Source organism: Mustela nigripes, chromosome 1 (genome assembly GCF_022355385.1).
Source record: "Mustela nigripes isolate SB6536 chromosome 1, MUSNIG.SB6536, whole genome shotgun sequence".
NCBI classification, from domain to species: domain Eukaryota; kingdom Metazoa; phylum Chordata; class Mammalia; order Carnivora; family Mustelidae; genus Mustela; species Mustela nigripes.
The window spans coordinates 152,633,049-152,653,883 of NC_081557.1; the positions used below are offsets into that span (position 1 = coordinate 152,633,049).

The 20,835-nt window shown below is 41.4% G+C and overlaps 1 protein-coding gene across 1 annotated transcript in view; it reads left to right on the forward strand.

Annotated features, from left to right (window-relative positions):
* The first annotated feature begins 643 nt into the window (after positions 1–643).
* HERC5 (HECT and RLD domain containing E3 ubiquitin protein ligase 5) overlaps positions 644–20,835 on the forward strand; it is a 41,982-nt gene continuing 21,790 nt past the window's right edge. The window contains exons 1-11 of the mRNA XM_059375813.1: positions 644–1,506; positions 4,634–4,754; positions 5,426–5,502; positions 8,194–8,415; positions 9,612–9,703; positions 10,187–10,317; positions 12,357–12,502; positions 13,832–13,908; positions 14,611–14,714; positions 16,285–16,344; positions 18,721–18,814. Coding sequence (XP_059231796.1) covers positions 1,224–1,506; positions 4,634–4,754; positions 5,426–5,502; positions 8,194–8,415; positions 9,612–9,703; positions 10,187–10,317; positions 12,357–12,502; positions 13,832–13,908; positions 14,611–14,714; positions 16,285–16,344; positions 18,721–18,814 — 1,407 coding nt within the window. The 5' untranslated portion in view covers positions 644–1,223. The remainder of the gene's footprint in view (positions 1,507–4,633; positions 4,755–5,425; positions 5,503–8,193; positions 8,416–9,611; positions 9,704–10,186; positions 10,318–12,356; positions 12,503–13,831; positions 13,909–14,610; positions 14,715–16,284; positions 16,345–18,720; positions 18,815–20,835) is intronic.

The following is a 20,835-nucleotide window of genomic DNA, read 5'->3' on the forward strand; positions in this document are numbered from 1 at the left end:
CCGATGAGCCCCATATCGGGTTCCCTGCTCAGGGGGGGTGCCTGCTTCTCTTTCTCCCACTCCCTCTGCTTGTGTTCCTTCTCTCGCTGAATCTTTCAAATAAATATAAAATCCTTTAAAAAAAAAAAAACCCAAAAGATACGCGTATAGACGACTGCAACTGCTATAATTAAAAAGACTGAAAATACCAAATGTCGAGGATAGAGAGGGAGGGACTGGCACTCCCATAAATTGCCGGAGGGAATGCAAAACGGCAGTTTGGAAAGGTTTGGTAGTTTCTTGTATCATATGCATGCATGCATTTCCCATACGATACAGCAGTTCCATTTTTAGGTATTTACTCCGAAGACAAGAAAACAGATATCCGCCCCAAGCCATGCTCCCAAGTCCTAGCCCCTCTATTCACTGGAAAGAACGGAAATGTCCGTGGATCAGTGAATGGACAAACTGCTACCCCTCGGCCGAACTACCAACCAACAATCACTACTGACTGACCAAATACTGACGAAACGCGGGATTAACCTCCACAGCATGAAGCTCAGCGGAGGAAAAAAACCAAAGACCGCGCAGGGCTGACTCCCTGTGTAAGAGATTCTCGAAAAGGCAAACGGTGCTGACAGAAAGCGCCTCCGCGGTTGCCAGGCACCGCGGCGCGCGCGGAGGGACCCGCCGCGCGGCTCTCGACTTCAGTCTCCTCGCGGCCGACTGGCGGAGCCCCAGACCGAAGGCTGAGCGGAGCCGCTTTCCTCGCCACAGTGGTTCCTGGAAATTCGGCAGGTCGGCTGTGTCAGTGCTCCTCCTAGCGGAGCTGCAGTGTTTCTTCCCAGGCGACCGGGTCCAGGCGTTCTAGGGGCCCCTGCGAGCCCGGGGACGTCCGCTCAGCCCTGCCCACCCATCCCGTCGTCCGCCAGCACCCTGCGTCCTCTGGCAGCCTTCCAAGCCCTCCGTGAGTTTCCCTTTCCCTTTCCTTCTCTATCCCGCCCCCGAACCAGAGCGACGGTTTCGTTTCTTCCCGGCGCTGCGGGCTCCGCCCCCAAACAGCACGTTGCGAGCCCGGCGTCTGAGCGGGGGCGGAGCAGGCGAGGCTGCGGTTCCTCGACGCCACTGCGCGGTCCGCTAGCTCCGGCTGAGCACCGCGACGCCGCGGGCGGTTTTCTCGGGGGCTCCGTCTCCTCCGAGACCCGGAGAGCAGACGCGCGGCGGTGGAGCCCGGGAAAGCCGCGATGGAGCAGAGGCCGCGAAGGAGGGCTCGCGGCGGCGTGCGCCCGGTTCCCGGGCCGGACCCGCCGTCGCGACCCGCAGCGCCGCGGCGCTCCGCCGAGCCGCCGGGCACTCAGCTCTGGCTCTTCCCCAGCGCCGCCGGCCTCCGCAGAGCGCTGCCCCAAAGGACCGAGGCGACGCGACAGATGTGCTGCACGCGCGGGCGCCTCGTGGTGTTGGAGCGCGGAGGGGCCGGCGTCGAGGTTCACCAGCTGCCGGCGGGGAGCGACGGCGCCAAGAAGCCGAGTGAGTGGGCGGGCCGGTGCCCCCAGGGCCCTTCCATCTCGGGCTGGGGGTGTGAGGGTGGGAGGCCGGGGGCCCCCAGAGCAGCGCTGGCGGAGCTGCCCGAGGGTGGGTGTGGCGGGCCTTCTCTAAACGCGAAGGGAAGCCCCGAAGGGGACCCGACGCTGCCGCGGTCACCGGTGCCCTCAGAAAGGCGCCGGGCCGGGTGGCTTTTGAATTTCGCGCGTGCGAGTGTCTGAGCGCTCTCTTATCCGCTTTCCCGTTTGGCGCGGATTTTGCAGGACAGTGGCGAGGGCTGGGTCGCGCGCTCTGCAAGTCTCCCGCGCGGACGGAGAGCGCGTGCACGCTGCATCTTCGCGGCCAGCCCTCCTCTGGCGTTGGTTTCTGTCGAAGTTTGCTTTTCGCTCGCTGCTGTGGGGAACACAGCGGCTCCGATTTTGTGAACCTTAGGAGAATAATAGTTTTATTGTTCTCAACGACAATATCATATATATGCAAACGATTTAAAGAACGCCTGCAGTTGCCCTTGGCCGAGGTGGTAGTAATCTCCGTCGATGAGGTCAGGAGCTGTGGTTCCGATTTTAATGGTGGAGGAAAGCGAAGGGCCACATTCTTAATCTTGGAAATTTCGCCCCCGTTGAGTGAAGAAAGTCGAGCATCTCTTCCTTTTTGTATTGATCATTTGCATAACTTTTTTTTGGTGAACTGCTTGTTCATATCTTAAACGCTTTTAAAAAATTGAGTTGTTAATCTTTTTCTTATTTGTTTGAAGCGTTATTTGAATATTGAGTAAGAATAGCATAGACGTTGTGATGTTTTAGTTGCTGTTACTTTATAGTCTTCCTTCATCGATCTTTCCTGTTAAGACTTAAGGATTTTGTGTTACAGCTATCCATACTCAGGTTTGTTGTTGTTCTTGTTTTTTAATGTACCCATTTTATTAGCAATTTTAAGCTTTTACCTTTTTTTTTTTTTTTTAAGATTTTGTTTATTTATTTGACCGAGAGAGATCACAAGTAGGCAGAGGGGGAGGGGGGGGGGGGGGGGGTGGGTGTGGGGGTGGAGCAGCCTCCCTGCTGAGCAGAGAACCTGATTCGGGGCTCTATTAGAGGACCCTGAGATCATGACCTGAGCCAATTTTAGAAGCTTAACCCACTGAGACACCCAGGCACCCCAGCTTTTACTTATTTTTTGAAGTAGGCTCGGTGGAGCCCAACGCGGGGCTTGAACTCATAACCCTGAGATCAAGACCTGAGTTGAAATCCAGGGTCTGTGTGGGGTTTAACCAACTGAGCCACCCAGGCTCTCCTTAACGCTTTTATTTATTTTATTTATTTTTCTTTTTTTTTAAGATTTTATTTATTTATTTGACAGAGAACACAAGTAGGCAGAGAAGCAGGCAGAGAGAGGAGGAAGCAGGCTCCCTGCTGAGCAGAGAGCCCTATGCGGGGCTGGATCCCGGGACCCTGGGATCATGACCTGAGCCCAAGGCAGGGGCTTTAACCCACTGAGCAACCCAGGCACCCCTAACGCTTTAATTATTAAAGTTAAAATTTGGGATGCACTTGAAAATCAGTTTGATTTTAGGATGTAGGGGAATCTAGATTTATTTGTTTCTCCAAATGGTTAGTCTGATGTCCCTTTACCTTTAATGAGTAACCTTTTCCTCCCTGGCCCTTGAGTAACTTTTTTTTCAACTGATTGGAAATGCTGATATCTGAAAAATATTAGTCTGTTCAACCATTTCTTCTTTATTACCATACTGTTTTGGTTCTTAAAGCATTTCTAATAAGAAGGTTTGTGCTTTGAGATTTTTACATGAATAAACCCAGTTTGGTTAGAACTGAGAAGTAAAACAAATCCCCATATCCAATTTTTGTGAACAAATTAAATGAGTTAAGAGTAAATGGTAACTGCGGACACTTTTAAAATCTCTTAACTTTTAGGAAGGGCTAAATGTGCAGTAATGCCAATAAAAATTCTTTTAACAGCATGTCTCCTTAAAAATTGGTCCTCAGGGGCACGTGGGTAACTCAGTGGTTAAGCGTCTGCCTTCAGCTCAGGTCTTGATCCCAGGGTCCTGGGATGGAGGCCCGCATCAAGTTCCCTGTTCAGCGCGAAGCCTCCATCTTCCTCTCTCACTCCCCCTGCTGGTGATCCGTCTCTTGCTGTGTCTTTCTCTGTCAAATAAATAAAATCTTAAAAAAAAATTGGTCCTCAACCACAATTCTTCCTTTTAAAATTATAGAACTTGGCGGTGCTTGGGTGGCTCTGATGGTTGAGCGTCTGCCTTTGGCTCAGGTCATCATCTGCAGGTCCTGGGATCCATCCAGCCCCACATCAGGCTCCTGGCTGGCTCAGTACGTAGCCTGCTTCTCCCTCTCCCTCTGCCTCCCCAGTGGTTTCTCTCTCTCAAATGAATAAATTAAAAAATATATTAAAAAACAAAACAAAATATAGAACTTGGCTCCTATATGGAGCAATTAGGAGAATTTTATTATTATTATTTGTTTTGTATTTGGAAAGAGTATATTTCAAAATACACAATATATTTTCTTCTAAAACAAGTTAGTGCCATCCAGATACTGTTATATTTTCTGATAGGCTTTTTCATTTCCATCTCTTCAAATTTAATTTCTCTATCTCAAACTATTAAACAGGAATCTAAAAGCAAATATTTTAACTGGTTATTTAAAAACTATATTGAATTTTTAAAAAAATTTTTATATGAAGGAGAGACAGGAGTAAAGGGAAAGAAGGAAATGTAAGCAGGCTCCACGCTCCTCCATCTCACAACCATGAGATCATGTATGACCTGAGCTGAACTCAAGAGAGATGTTTAGCTGACTGAGCCACCCTGGTGCCCCAAAACTATGTTCAATTTAAAACAAAGAATAAATCAGTTCCTTCCCAATTTGAAAAATAAAAAAAATCTATGGTTAAAACAACAGTCATTCCTAATTTGTCTGGTTTTGTTCTTGAATTTTTCTTTAAGGAGAGGTTCATGTTAAGCCAAAGGTTGTCTAGTTGAAATTTTTTTCAAGTGTTTTAAGTATATTTTAATGAAATAAATAATAATAGTGGGTAATAACCTAAGTGATGATGGTTCCTGATTGGGTTTGCTCTGCAGAATGCATTAAGTTAGGGAAAAAAATGAAGATACATTCTGTGGACCAAGGAGCAGAGCATATGCTGATTCTATCCTCAGATGGAAAACCATTTGAATACAACTATAGCATAGAGCATGCAAGGTAAGGGAACTTTTTTCTTTTATTAAAAATTACTTAAAATTTATTCAAATGGCAATCAATTTTTATAGGAAAACATTACTTTATATGAACCTTGTCTCCTGCTTTTACATAGTGGCTCTTAAGTAAACAATTCTGAAATGATCAGTGAATTCCATCAGTGAGATACAACCACGTTATGTCCATAGACATCATGTGTTGCTTTGACATTTAAAAGAAATGATTGTTGGTCTGACTCACCCCAAATTGGACTTGCACATTCGTTGATTCATTTATCCATCATAATAATCCTATGAGTTAGATTATCAGAAATAAAAGTTTTCAGTGCAGGAGAAAAATACATTATCATGGAATGATTTGTGAGACTTTTCCCTAGTAGATCTTGTGACTTAGAACTTATTTTCATTTTGTATTATTCCTGTATCATACAATTATTGTTTGCAAGAGATACTTAGGATCGTTCTAATTATAATTATATAGTGCACATTATTTACCTTTTAAACCACCAACTAAAACACATGTAGTATTTTTTATAATTTTAGATGTACTCAATATAAAGTAATAAATTTAAATTTTTCCTTGAGCTTCAGTCCCAATGAAATACAATTAATTATAACATTGATGTTGTGACTTCCATTACAGTGATTGACATAAAATATATTTTCTCTCATCAGGTTTCAGTGCATTTTACAAGAAAAAAGTATAATTCAGATCACATGTGGAGATTATCATTCTCTTGCACTTTCAAAAGGTACTTTCTGGACTGTTGTTTTTTAGAGGGAATAAATGTGTGTATATGTAGAATGAGTAGAATGTATATGCTTCACTTTGTAACAGACAAGAATAATGGTTTTGAATTTGATATAGTTCAGGGCACTTCTTTGTTTTTTGGTTTTTTTTAAAGTAAGCTCTAGGCCCAACATGGGACTTGAACTTACAACCCTGAGATAGAGTCGATGAAGAGTCACATGCTCTACCAACTGAGCCAGCCAAGCACTTGTTAGAAAGTAAGAGAATTTTTGGATGTGTAAAATCTTCAGGTTTCCATATTTACTGTTCCTACATTGTACTCTTCAAATGACAAAACTAAAACAATTTAGTAAGGAATTTGAATACCCTTTGTTATTCAAGGACAACAGTTGATGGATTGGGAGTACAGTGTATCACAAACAATGGAGCACTCTCCTGGGAGGATTTCCAGCAAGAATGAGAATTTTTATAGAGCCTTAGAAGTCACAGTGCAATATTAGGGCATGATTGGTTGGGGTTGTGTATGTAACCTTATTTGGAAAGAACAGGGAATGAGGAAATAAGTATACAGCCCAGAGTTGACCTGGTGTTTGAGGATTGGCTTACTGGTTGGATATATGTTGTTTCTGGCCAAGCAGAACATTTAGAGGGACATATAAGTCAGTTTGCTGACATGGCACCCTGGATAGGAATGGCTCCATCTTGACCCTGGAGATTTATTTCAACAGTTCCGTGTTTTTATTTTTCAAATAGGAAACAATGAAAATATTTTGAATAATCAAAATCATTCTGGAAACAGCACCAGGTTTGGGCTACCCTTTTCTAGAACCTTCCTACCTTTTCCAAGAACTTCTTCATCTCCCATGACAGGAGAACTTAGAATCTCTTGGGTCTGCTCTTGTGGCCAGTTTGCAGGCCTCTGATGTGCTCCCACATTACCATTTGAATTCAGGGATTCTCCCAGCCTTTAATATTTCTTACTTCTTATCAGACACCATAATGGTGGGAAGTTGAAACAGTGAATATAGATTACTTCCTAAAGAAACTTGACCATGGAGGAATAATTATAACAGGATGGTGATAGATAGGAATTCAGGGTCAAGGAAAAAAAAAATTTAAATACATAGGACAGATCAAAACAAACTAAAAGGAAGTTGAGATAAAAGGGAAGTAAATAATTCAGCTTTTGACTTGGGTTGAGGGCCCTGTTGAAGTTTGAGAGTATGAACTTGCATTGGAAAAAATTGGCCTGATTGTTTGACTATCCGTTCATGAACACATTTTGTTTTGAGTATCTACCCTGTTCAGGTTATAAAAATAAAATAGAAGCCTACGGTCTAATGATACTGGGGCAAAAGAGATATTCAGAGTTTAATACTGGTAAATCATAATCTAGGAAGAATGAAAATTGGGGAGGCAAGAAAGAATTGATCATTTCATCATTATATTCTTTTTTTTTTTTAACATTTATTTATTTGACAGTGAGAGATCACAAGTAGGCAGAGAGTCAGGCAGAGAGAGGGGGGGAAGCAGGCTCCCTGCTGAGCAGAGCCTGATGCGGGGCTCTATACCAGGACCCCGGGACCATGACCTGAGCTGAAGGCAGAGGCTTAACCCACTGAGCCAGCCACCCAGGCGCCCCTCATCATTATATTCTTACTGGCTGGGATAGGCTCGTGGTGTTATTTTGAAGGAGAGTTCTGCCCCCCCCCCCCACCAGATTCTGCATGGTATCTTGCAAAGAGGTGCTCAGTAAGCATTAATTCTCTGATATATTTTTTGAGATTCATATATTGTCAATTCCATTAGATAAACACTTCAGAACTTTTCTGCACACTCCAGTATTCAGTTAACAGAGGGAGATGCAGACTCTTTGAAGATACTGTGCTGTAATTTCAAATTATACATTATTTAGAATCTTCAGGGACGTGAACAGAGTGGGTGGACAGAAGTCAAACTTTAATTTTAGGTTCTGTTTTCTTAGATGTAGAATGTTTTGGTTTTCATGGGCCCATTCTTTGAATTTGGTTGTAGTATATTCAGGTGGCTTCATTCTTCTGGTCTTTGTTGGTTTGGGCTGCTATAACAAAAATACCATAGATTGGCTGAATTAAACAGCGGAAATTTCTTTCTCCCAATTCTGGAGGCTAGAAGTCCAATTCAGGGTGTCAGCAGGTCCAGTGTCTGTGTGGAGGGCCCATCTTCTTACATGGTGGGGAGGGCAAGAGAACTCTTTGGAATCTCTCATAAGGGCACTAATCTCATTCTAGAGGGCTCCATCCTAATGATCTCAGCTAATCCTAGTCAACTTCCAAAGGTCCACCTCCTAATACCCTCACATTGAGGGTTAGTTTTTCCGCATGTATATTTTTTGAAAGGGGACGTGAACATTAAAGAAGACCATCATGTAGTGATGTGGGGCAGAGGGGGATGTTCAGGGGCTCTTACTGGACACATTCTCGGAAGATAATTTTTGGAGAAGCAAGGACACAAACTCTACCCTTTGAAGCAGAAGGTAAAGAAGTATAACTGTTACTGCTAAAGAGGGGATTGCTTCAGGTTTTTCTCTCAGACCTGGGAAGTGGAATGTAAGATACTGATAGTATAATATGGATAACATACATAATGCCCGAAGTTAATGTCTCCTGTACTTCAAACTTAATAAGGCAGCATTTTGTTTGTTTATGTCAAGGTGGTGAGCTCTTTGCATGGGGACAGAATTTACATGGCCAGCTTGGAATTGGAAGACTATTTGCCTCAATCCCCACACCACAGCTTGTGGAGCACCTTTCAGGAGTCCCCTTGGTTCAGATTTCTGCGGGAAAAGCCCACAGCATGGCCTTATCCATGTCTGGAAACATTTACTCATGGGGAAGAAATGATTTGGGGCAACTAGGCCTGGGCCACACTGACGGTATGGAACTGTATTTTCAAGTTCATATTATCAAATATATTTCTTAGATGAGAGATGAATTTAACACAAGCCTCCCTGTCAAAAATGGTTCACATCTTCACTGTCATTGGTGCTTTTCTTCCTGGTTATTTCTGTCTTCAGGGCAGAAGCAATCTAGGAGACATGCATAGCGGAAGTTGTTGCTGTGATAGAGATGTCTGTCAGGGTTGTGTAGGCTAAGCGAAAGAGCACTGCACTGATCAGAATACCTGGTCTCTGCTTCCCACTTTGCAGTTAACTAATGGCAGAGCCTGGCTGAGTCACTTAACTTTTTTCTAGGCCTTATTTTCTTTTTCTATAAAGTGATGCATTTGGATGAAATAACCTCCGAAGTGCCTTTGCACATAAATGTCTGTTACTACTCCATTTTAGGACAAAAGAATACCAATGATCTCTTTAGCAACTCACAGATTCTAATCTTAGTCTGTAAGGTATTAGTTATATCTGTATACGCGGATAAGGAGAAAAAACCTGTTATTCCTGTTATTGAACTACATCCACAAAGCAGATGGCAAACTTTCTTATGATCCTGAATACAGTCTTGGAGTTTTCAGGTGTGGCAGACTGCTGCTTTATCAGTTGTTGTCCTGTCCCTGTTTTCCCCTGGGTTCGTGGTCATACATTGCATCTTTCCCTGATACGGCCCTCAGGAGAAACCATAGTCAGTGATGGAAAAATATTCAAAGGAGAGAAAGGAATAAAGAGCAGTTAAAACTGTTTTTGCTGAACCTTTAAGTGCTTTCACAGGGAACTTGTGAAAAGAAAAGAGAGGTCGTATAGGACAGGAACACTGTAGTAGAGGATTTAAAAGAAAAAAAGAGAATCTTTATGTTCATTAAATTTTAGATGGGAATTGGAAATGCGAGATATGCTGCAATTGAAGTTAATGAAGTTAGGCTGACAGGAAGAGTGGGCTCTGGGAAGTGGCTTGACACTTTCACATATGTGTTCTCCTGTGTGTGGCCCTTTGACCACTGCCTCACCCCCAGTTTTAGGCCAGAATAAGTGTACCAACACTGTGGGCCTTCTTGTCAGAAGGTATTAGGAACTGTGACCACCAGCTGAGAGACAGTGCAGGTATGTTCCTAGTAGCACGGAACTCCAGGGTGCAAATCAGCGTTCTCTTTTGATCACTTCAGCTTCTTTTTCTTGCATAGGTGAAGAATTTCCTTCCCTTGTTGAAGCACTGGACAGTCAGAAAGTTGAATTTCTTGCTTGTGGTGGCTCTCACACTGCCCTGCTCACAGAGGTGCGTGTATCCTTGTCTCTCCGATGGTAATTCTGGAAGAACTTTGTAGTGGGGAAAGCACAAAACCCCTGGATTTGGGCACTTAGTATTTCCCTAGGAAGAAGGGTCACTTCTCACATGTAGGATTGTCCTCCTGATAATTTGGGGCTTTGCTTTGATGGTCTTTTTTTTTTTTAAAGATTTCCTTAATTATTTTAGAGAGTGTGCACATGAGCAGGGTGGGGAGGGGCAGAGAGAGAGGGAGAAAAGCAGACTCCTGAGTGTAGGGCTCAATGTAGGGCTTGATATCATGACCCTGAGCTGAAATCAAGAGTCAGATGCTTAACCGACTGAGCTACCCAGGCTCCCCTGAGTGAGGCATCAATGAGGTATCAGTGAATAGCCCTTTTGTATTATGCAGTGATATCTGAATTCAGTAATATTTTATTATTAAGTAATATTACTGTTGTATTTTTCTAGAATCTGATACTTTTTTTTCTTTAGGATGGGCAGGTATTTACTTTTGGTGCTGGAAAACACGGGCAACTCGGTCACAATTCCACACAGAATGAGTTAAGACCCCGTTTGGTGACTGAGCTCACTGGAATTAGAGTGACCCAGGTAGCATGTGGAAGGTAAGTTGTTAAGTATCTGTGAAGATTGGTGAGATCATTGTGATAAATTTAGATAGGTAGTTTAATAAAACTTCGTCAGTTTTTTTATTGAGATAAACATATCAAATATTTTCACATGGGTGAAGATGCTTAATTTATGTTATTAGATAATAATCTTTATTTAGCATATATATTTGGTTTCATTGTCTTTTTTTTTTTTTTTTAATATTTAAATAATCTCTAAACCCAACGTGGGGCTAGAACTGACGACTCTGAGATCAAGAGTTGCATACTTCTCAGACTGAGTCAGCCAGGCATGCCCTACATTAATTTTTATTAATGAGAAAATTATTCACTTTCTGTTGCCCCTTTAGTAAAATATCTTTGTAACTGCTCAGACAGACTTTCACCGTTAAGAATAATATGTCATTTATTTGGGAGTAAATAAACAACATGAATCACAAAGGATTATTCATTGATGTCTTTCTCACAACCCTTTAGAGGCCAGCCTAATAAGTTACTGTTATTCTTTCAGAGTGATCACAGTAGAGGATAAGACAAAGTCAGTGGTAGTTTGAGTAGAATATTCTGATAAGTTTGATTTTTCCAGCTTTTTTTGTTGTTGTTGTTAATAAAAGTAGAAAAATTTGCTCAAACTCCTTGGCTTATTTAGTTATTTCTTGAAGATCATTCACTTCTAACCAGTGGGATTTGGGGTTTGTGGTAAGGTTAAGAAGTCTTTTTAGTCAGATACTCTTCTTTTGGGCAAGTCTTTCCTTACTAAACACAAGCAAATTCAGGCTGTATCTGAATATTGGGTTCATGTGTTTGTTTACCAAAAAACTTGTTTATGTACCTTTCAGTGCATAGACCTATTCTTTTATGATCCTAGAGTAAAATTACATAAATGGATATTATTAAAGTAGGCCAGATTATTGGGATGGTATGATTCTGTGCATTCAAGGGGACATTTTCACCACTTTGGATTTTTCAAAACTCTCATTTCTTTAAGTAGCATGTGTTAGAAGAGGAGTCTCATGTTAGAGATATCTTAGTACACACGGGGGGGGGGGCAGTTCCCCTGCTAACACAAGAGAATTCACTGGAAAGATGCTCAGAACTTACTGAAAGTTATTAAAGCCATATTCACATTTATTATAAGAAATGGATACAAATTAGAACCAGTCAAAGGAAGGGATGTCTAGAATAGAGTCCAGGAGGAGTCTTCTACTCTCCAGTCATCATAGAATCATGGACAGAATGATATTACCTTCTCCCAGCCCAATACATGATGATGTGTATAGTATTTTCATCCAGGGAAGCTCAACCCAAGTCCAGAGTTGTTACTGTGGCTTCATTGCTTAGTCCGGGTTGATTGAATCATTGCAGGCTCAAATGAGGCTGCAGTGAGCTCAAATTTCGGCCTCTCCCTCCCTGTAGGTTGGGCTTCAGAGAAGCCAGAGGGGCCCTTCTGGAGCCACCTGGGTAGGCTGTTAAGTGTGATCTCAGGATCTTCCCATGAATAATAAAGACGCTCCTATCACTTGGGAAATTCTAAGGGTTTAGAGGTTACCTCCCAGGAACTGAGACAAAGGCCAAATTCTTTGCTTAACACATTCTAAAGTGGGAGAGGCCTAGGAGCATATCAGTGAGGGAGTCATTATTAAGGTAAAGGTCTTTGGGAAATGGAGCTCAGAAAGGTTCACCTAATTCCATCTTCTAGGATGGGGAAAGGGGGCACTCAAAGATGGCTTCCAAGAGATGGTGACTCTCAAGTCAAGGTTTGAAAAAGGAGTAGCAAGCAAGGGCAGTTGCTTGTTCCTGTCCAGGGAGTGCCTTTTCCCAAGGCCCAGCATTGTGGCCTTGTGTGGCCATAGGGATTCCAAAATCTGAGCCACACATCAATGCTATTTTACTTTCCATATTGCTAATTTCATCCATTGGAAGTTGGTTCACTAGTTTCACTCACTGGGTGACCTAATTTCAGCAGTTTACATGTACTGTGTACTCTCTTCATTGTAGATAATTGAGAATTGACCATCTATGCTTTTATTTAATAGGCGGCACACACTTGCCTATGTTTCTGATTTGGGGAAGGTCTTTTCTTTTGGTTCTGGAAAAGAAGGACAACTGGGAAACGGTGGAACACATAATCAGCTGATACCACTTCCCATGAAATTGCCATCAAATGAAGATCTCAAATTTGGTAAATTTTGTAGGAACATAGGATTTGGCTTAAATACCGCTCTCAAGAAACTGACTTTTCTGTGTGTAATGTGACAAGGAAAAAAATATATGACTATGAAGGAAGTTTCCCTAAACATTGGTTTCATTTTTTTACTTGTAAAGAGCTTAAAATATTCAGTGTAATTAATGCCTCTTATTCCTTCAGATTAATAAAATTAATGTGGACCTAAAGTGATAGAACATAAAATAGATTATATGGATTCAGAGGCATATGTTGTAGGAGACCTATTAATTCTGTGGTGGTTGGTTTTCTTACCTGGTGACTGACTCAATCATGTAAAGCCCCAAGAATCATGAATGAGCAGCTGTCATATGCCAGGCACTGTAACTGTGCTTACCCCTTATGTGTGTTACCTCACCTGTCCTCTAACAGTTCTGGGAGATGTGTGCTCTCAGGCTCCTCTTACTGGAGGATACAGAGCCTTGGAGGTTAAAGGGTCAGCCAGTTCTTACAGCCAGTCAGTGCTTTGGCTGGATTTGAACCGTGGCCTGAGCCACACAGAGCTCAAAACACTCTGCTATAGAAACTGCATCAGACTACTTTGGTTACTTAATTCTGATACCTTAGTGGTGATCCAAGGTACCAGAATTCTCTTAAGTTCTTTTGGGAAAATAAACAGTAGGATGTTTTCTTTGAGTAGTTCATATACTTGATTTCCTCTTCTTCTTCATCATCTTCTTCTTCTTTTTTTTTTTTAGATTTTATTTATTAATTTGACAGACAGAGATCACAAATAGGCAGAGAGGGAGGGGAAAGCAGGCTCCCTGCTGAGCAGAGAGCCCGATGCAGGGCTCGATTCCAGGACCCTGCGATCATGACCTGAGCTGAAGGCAGAGGCTTTAACCCACTGAGCCACCGCCCCTCATATATTTGATTCCTTATAACTGCTTAAGACTTTTGAAGTACTTAATTTATATTCTTTAAGCCAGTAGTTACTGGTTAAGTCTTGATTTGTAGAAAATAGCTTTTGGTAAGGAGGGCCAAATTTAACCAAGGATCAGCTAACTAATCAAATACTGCTTCAACTATTTTATATATAAGCATTTACATTAATTATATATGTCAAACTGATGTCATGTGTCAGCCTTGCAGATCCTTTGTTTTTGCCAACTAGCCTTACTCTGAAGGAAATGTATATTTCTGCTTCATGGGAGAGAAATGTGCTAAGGCCTTATGTCACAAAGAGAAAAGGACCAAATTTAAGAGGAATCTGAAATAATTTAAATTGAGCGTGCATGTTCATGCCAGTCACTTTCTGCACTCTTACTTAATGTGTCTCCCTTTCAGAAAGCCGAACTTCAGAAAAGGAATTAATAATGATTGCTGGAGGGAATCAAAGCATTTTGCTCTGGATGGGAAAAAAGGTAAAAATAGATCTCTAGATGTTTTATATAACTTGGTATATTAAGCAAATTGAAGGGTTTCAGTATCCAGGTATGGTGAATTCCAAAATCATCTAGTTTCTAAGCTGACCTTTAGGGAATAGCTAAACATTATGGATCCTTTATTGTCAAAACTATGTAAGTATTGACTCACAGGAATCAGGAGATTTGTCTCTGGTAAAAGTCAAATCAGATTTCCTTAGATCTTTCCTTGGCCCTGCCAGCGGCTTGGTCAGTATCCTAGCAAAGCCATCACATTGACGTTCTAACATTTTGCTGGCCTGGAGTAAAAAAGACCTGAGGTTCCTGGCCTGTGAATCCTGAGTTGATAACTGCCTCACACTGCTTTGCTAAGGCCAACCAAGTTCCTCCCACTCCTACACAAAAGATCTTCCCCTCAAGGCTGTGTGGTGTTCATTTTAATCTGATTATACCTGTTGGAAGTGCTGAGTGTTGGAGCACTCAGAGAAATTTACCTTGGATTTAAGCCCCTTGGGCAAGAAGTTGACGGTCAGGCAAACAAATGATCAATTACTTCTTGGTAAAATCTTACTTAAGGATTTCTCACAGCTGTATCCTCCGTATTTAAAAATCAGTATTACCCTGTATCCTTGAATGTGCCTAAAAGTTGGATACCTATTTTTGTGGTGTCTAAATTGCTGTGTTTTACTTGTTTGTTTACAGAATCCCTATGTTAATCTGAGGAGGAAAATTCCTACATTGAACGAAGGAACCATAAAGAGGTGGATTGCTGATGTGGGGACTAAACAGTGGCAAAATACAAAAAGGTACCGCCCCTGTGTTTCTCTGCTCATAGAGTTCTGTAAAGTAGCCTTCCCCCCCCCCCCATAACTGGTTCTGGACAGCTCAGAGATAAGAGGTTTTGTGGTCCACCATGTCCATCAGCCAGAGGAAGAAGGAATAGATTTTGTGCGCGCGTTGAGTGTTTGTGTATAGAGACGGATTTATTTTTAAGGAGTCGGCTTGTACGCAGTTGCTGGAACTTAGTGCAAAATAGGCAGTGCAGGCCAGCCAGCTGGAGACCCAGGGAGGAGTTAGTACTGCAGCTTGGGTCTGGAGGCAGAATTCTCCATGCCTGGGAACCGTTTTCTCTTAAGGCCTTTGATGTAGGATGAGGCACACCCACTTTATGGAGGGTTATCTGCTTTACTCAGTCTGTTGATTTGAATGTGAATCTCTAAAAAGTATCTTCACGGCAACATCTGGATTGGTGTTTAGCCAGGTATTTGGGTACTATAGCCTAACCAAGTTGACGCATTAAGATTAAAAACCACAGCTAATGTGTAAGCTCTGTGAGAGCAGCTTTTTTGACTGGAAGACTCTGGTATGTTTGCCTATATTATGACTGTTATTTTTTTTTTTTTTTTTCCTTTTAAGATTTTTATTTATTTATTTGACAGACAGATCACAAGTAGGCAGAGAGAGAGGAGGAAGCAGGCTCCCCACTGAGCAGAGAGCCCAACTCGGGGCTTGATCCTAGGACCCTGGGATCATGACCTGAGCTGAAGGCAGGCTTTAACCCACTGAGCCACCGAGGTGCCCTATTGTGACTGTTCTTAGAAGGAGATACCCCTAAGCCATTTCCCAGCCCACTTTGACCTTAGAACCACTTGTCTGTGGACCTCTTCACTGCTGGACAGCGTGGGCAGTCTTGCTCAAAGCCGTACGACTCCTATCATTTCTCAAGATTATATTTACTTCTATAAGCGTTTCCTTTTAGAGGTATTTTTAGGTATGGTTTCCTAATTTTGTAAAGTAGTTGTATGAAATAGCTGCACTGTAGTCTGCATAGATGATCAAGAACTGTGCTGGTGACTGCACTCACCTTGCTGAGCGCTGAGTGATGGAATTGTTGAAACACTGTTGTACTCCTGAAACTGAGGTGACATTCTATGTCAGCTGTACTTAAATAATTTTTTTAAAAACCTACTTGTGCTATTACTTCCAAGATGGAACTGAGCCTACCCTCCTCACCCCCATCCTCCCATTTAATTCCTGGTAATTTTTTTCTGTTCCACTTAAGTGCAGCAGAAATAAGTAGGGTTTGGAGAGCTGAGTGGCATGGGGATGTCTTACTTATTCAAGGAATTAACCCTAGGTCAGTCCTTTTCCTATTTCCCTGTGGCTTCTATGACTACATACCTTTTTATTACATTTGTCACGAAGTTTTGAGATTGGGAAAATGAATAGACTTTTAGATGCCCAAGGCAACATGCAAACAAACCAGAGACGGAGAAGTCTGAAGGATGGTTAGGAGATGTGTTATTTATCATGTCTTATGCTATAAGGAGACATACAGTATGATGTGTTTTAACCACCATCTTATTCCTCATATAGGGAAATCAGAGAGATATTTTCATCTCCTGCTTGTCTGATTGGAAGTTTTTTAAGGGAAAGGTAATATATTTAATATATATATAAAGCTTAAGATCCTGTTAAAAATACTGCGTATAGCATGGTGACTTAGTGAATAATGTATATTTGAAAGTTTGAAAGATTGTATATTTGAAAGTTGCTAAGATAGTAGATCTTGAACATACTCGTTATAAAAAAAAAGTTGGGGGGCATCTGGGTGGCTCAGTTGGTTAAGAATCTGCTTTTGGCTCAGGTCATGATCTTGGGGTCCTGGGATCAAGCCTCTCATCAGGCCCTCTGCTTAGTGGGAAATCTGCTTCTCTGTCCCCATGGCTCTTATGGTCTTTCTCTCTCTCTCTCCCCCCCTCAAATAAATAAACAAGATCTTTATTAAAAAGGGGAAAATTGTAACTATATGTGATGATGGATGTTAACTAGACTTAAGTGGTCATTATTTTGCAATATATACATACATCAATTCATAATGTTGTGCACACCTGAAACTAATATAATGTGAGTCAATTGTCTTTCAATGAAAAAATGAAAGATTATAAGATGGCATGAGGTTAAAATAATTCACTCTGTGTTTATCTCTTTAAAGATTCTAAAAAAATCTTTATTTCTATTTATGAGAGAGAGAGACAGCATGCACACACACGTGTATGGGGGGGGGTGGGAGAGGAGGCAAGAGGGAGAGGGAAGGAGAATCTCAAGCAGGCTCCCCACTGACCATGGAGTGAGACATGGGGCTTGATCTCACAACCCTGAAATCATGACCTGAGCAGAAATCAAGAGTTGGATGCCTAACTGACTGAGCCACCCAGGCACCCCTAAAAATTAACTGTTTTTAATGAAAGCAGATAAATGCACACTGTAGAAAATGTAAAAAATAAAGACCTGTGACCGAAAAAAATGAAAATACCCGTAATCCACTACTTAAGAGGACTAGCTTTTGTGCATATATCTTTTTTTATGCAAATTTATTTTTTTACTAAAAATGTGATTATGTTCTTTTATATATTACTTTATACTTAATGTATTTGTCCATTTTTTAATTTTATTCAGTTCATATTATTCAGTAGTTTTCTTTGATGTCATTGTAATGGCTGCATGGTATTGTATGGGAAGGACATACTTTATTTATTTATTTATTTAACCATTAATTTATTTAACTATTTCCCATTAGAAGGTGTTAAGATTTCTTTGAAATTTTAAATGAAAGAATGACTTAGCACTTCTTTTCCTAAATATTTATATGACGTTTATCTTAAGAATATTTTCTATTTTGAGACACAAATACTTGTATTATTTTACAAAGAATGTGTCTGTTTCTAAGACATTGAACATAAACATATAAAGAAAAAATATAATTCACAAGTTTTTTTTTTAAGATTTTATTTATTTGAGAGAGAGAGAGAAGGCATGAACAGGGGGAGAGGGGAGAAGCAGGCTCCCTGTATGTGCCTGATCCCAGGATCTTAGGGTCATGACCTGAGCCAAAGGCAGACGCTTAACTGACTGAGCCACCCAGGCGTCCCTTATTAGTAATTTTCTTTTGCAACACTAAGAATTTACTGCTTCTGAACCCCCCTCATCTTTTTAAAAAGATGTATTTATTTATTTATTTGAGAGGGGGAGAGAGAGAAAGAGAGTACTAGTGGGGGGGGGGCAAGGGAGCCAGAGAATCTTACATAGCTCCATGCTGAGTGTGGAGCCCAAGGTGAGGCTCAATCATATATAACTTGAGACAAAACTGAGTCAGATGCTTAACGAACTATGTCACCCAGGCATCCCTGAAGCCTCTTTTTTTGATACAGACTTTCAGTTCAGGTAAGTGGGAGACATGGTTATTTTTTTTCAGAAATGCGCAGAAAAATCTCTACTTTTTGTGTGTGTAGTGTGGCTTTTTAAAAAAGATAAGTATTTAATGTGGTGACTCAGTGGGTTAAGCCTCTGCTTTCTGCTCTTGTCATGATCTCAGGGTCCTGGGTTAGAGCCCCGCATCAGGCTCTCTGCTCAGCAGGGATCCTGCTTCCCCCTCTCTCTCTGCCTGCCTTTCTGCCTACTTGTGATCGCTGTCTGTCAAATAAAGAAAATCTTTAAAATAAATAAATAAATATTTAATATAAGATAGTATCAGAATTAAACTTGGATAGTATGTATATTGTTAATGTGGGCTTTATTTTTTTAATCTTTTAGAAATAATCATAAGTGGTCAGTGACATTCTCAATTGAATTTGTGTTTAGCCTAATTATTTTCTTTATTGTAAATTGAGGGAAAAAATAATTTTGTTGAAATGAAATAAGATTTAGAAGAAATGCCTCATCTGGATAAATAGTCTAATGAAATCTATAGTTTTGAAGTGTCCTATTCCATTTACTATCCATGTACTTTTAAATTTTATCTTCCTTCTATAGAAAATCTGCAGAAACGATGCTTATTCACTTGGACTTAAATAAAGCAAGAAGTGCCTTTAAAGAGTTAACCCAGAAGGACTGGATTGCTAACACGGTGGTATTCTTTAGAGTCTTATTTAGAAAAAGAAAATACATTAAAACTTTTTTTTTTTTTTTTTTTTTTGACAATTCAAAATTTGAGAAGAAATACTTAGTTTCGGGAGCGTCTCAGACCCTGTAGCTATCCAGATCTGGTGAAAGTCAGACTGCATTCAGGAGTTGGTCCCTTTGGGGCAAATTGGTTGCTCTGGTAATCCCATGGATGAAAAGTAGTCTCAGGGGTTCGTCTGTACCCACAAACAGATACACACACACACACACACACACACACACACACAATATCTGTACATAGATGCACACACTCTCTGGAGGGAATTTTGTCAACTCAGGCTATAAGGAAGATGATTGAAGGATTTGTTGAGGTTGTAAACTAGAACAGAAAGACGTGTTATCTATAATTATTTTAAACATAGATATAGACATGAGAACACTTTTTGTTATGAACATCCCCCTTACCCGGGACTGTCTGGATTCTTTTTCTCTGTGTTTTGTTCTATTGCACCTTTCTATAGGTTCTAGAATGTTCTTTGGGGGATTTTTGCTCTTTGTTTCAGTATTGTTATTATTGTCCTTAGGTTTCCCACTTTGCCAAATGCTCCAAACATGTTTCCTTCATTAGTTTAGCCTTTCTTGATGTAGTCTCTATTTATTTCTGTGTTCTCTTAATATTGGTTGATCCAGGGGTAGTACTTTCTACGTTCTCTCAATCTGTTACTTTCCTGGTGTCACTCTGGTTCCTTTTCTCTCTCCCTGGGCCCCTCTTCTGTCTCCCTTCCCTCCCCCCTCCCTTTTCTTTGCTCCTCCCCTCTGCTCCCTTCCCCTCCATTCCACTGTGCTTTCTTTTCCTCTCCTCACCTCTCTCCTCCCCTTCTTTCTTCCTCCCTGTCCCCCATTTCCCCTCTTTCCATTCCTTTCTCCTCCCTCTCCCCCTCTCCTTCTCATTTGCTCCTGGTCTCTGTTTTTGTACCTCTCATTATCTCTCAGTCTCCCTATCATCTCTTCCTCCTTCCTTTCCTGCCTCACCTGTTCTGCTCTATCCTCTAAAACCAGCATTCTCTATCTGAGCTTCAGGGTCTCTTTACACACACTCCTTTCTCTTGAGGGAAGATGAAAGTTTAATTCTGTTAACCTTGGCAGGACCATGACCCTGTTAGGGGTTAAGGTAAAATGGATCCCTAATTGTGTACCTTTGTCAGAACTCTGCAGCATTTAGTAGGAAGATACCACTTCTGCATCTGTGGAAGGAAGAATTTGGGCCAGTTCCTCACTAAAGCTAATTGTACCTTGGTTGTGCCAGAACAATATTGTATGATATGCAGTCAGCATAATCACAGAGCAGTCTTCCCGTTATTTAGACCAGATAGTTGGCTAAGAAAACCTGTAATGTTTCTTTCTATTTTGAGATTTCTGGGACACAGATTCACAGACTTTTGCAGTTCATTCCTTCATTCAGTAGACTCTTGGATGCTTGCTCTGTGTAGGGCACTGTGGTGCGGACTCCTGGTGAAAATGAGAGACATGCTCCCAGTCTTTAAAACACTTAGGGACAAACACGAACACGCAGGCATTAGTGGGAAGACTGGGTGTGTTTTACGCTCCGCTGCTTTCCCTGATGCCACACTTAGAATCTAGTTAGTGTATAATTAATATTTCTGGATGAATTGAGTCATCTCTAGGGCAATGAATGGTCATCTCTACTTAGAGCAATCAAATCAAGGTCCCCAGAGGAAGTACGAGTTTACCATGTGCCTATCTCAGGAGGGGCATCCCTGGCAGGCAGGAAAGTACACTGAGACACAAGTGTGTGGAACAAGATGGCTGAAGTGAGAGGATCACAGTAGTTCTGCAGGTTTAAGGGGAAGGCTGGGAGATTGGGTGGTATGGCAGCTGATGAGCACTGAGGTAGGAGGGGTGTGTGTTACCGGGAGGTGTTAGAGTAATGAGATATGTTCACTCCAAAGACTGAACCATGTAGTAGAGCCTGCCATAGTGTTTTGATACAGAAATAGATAATTA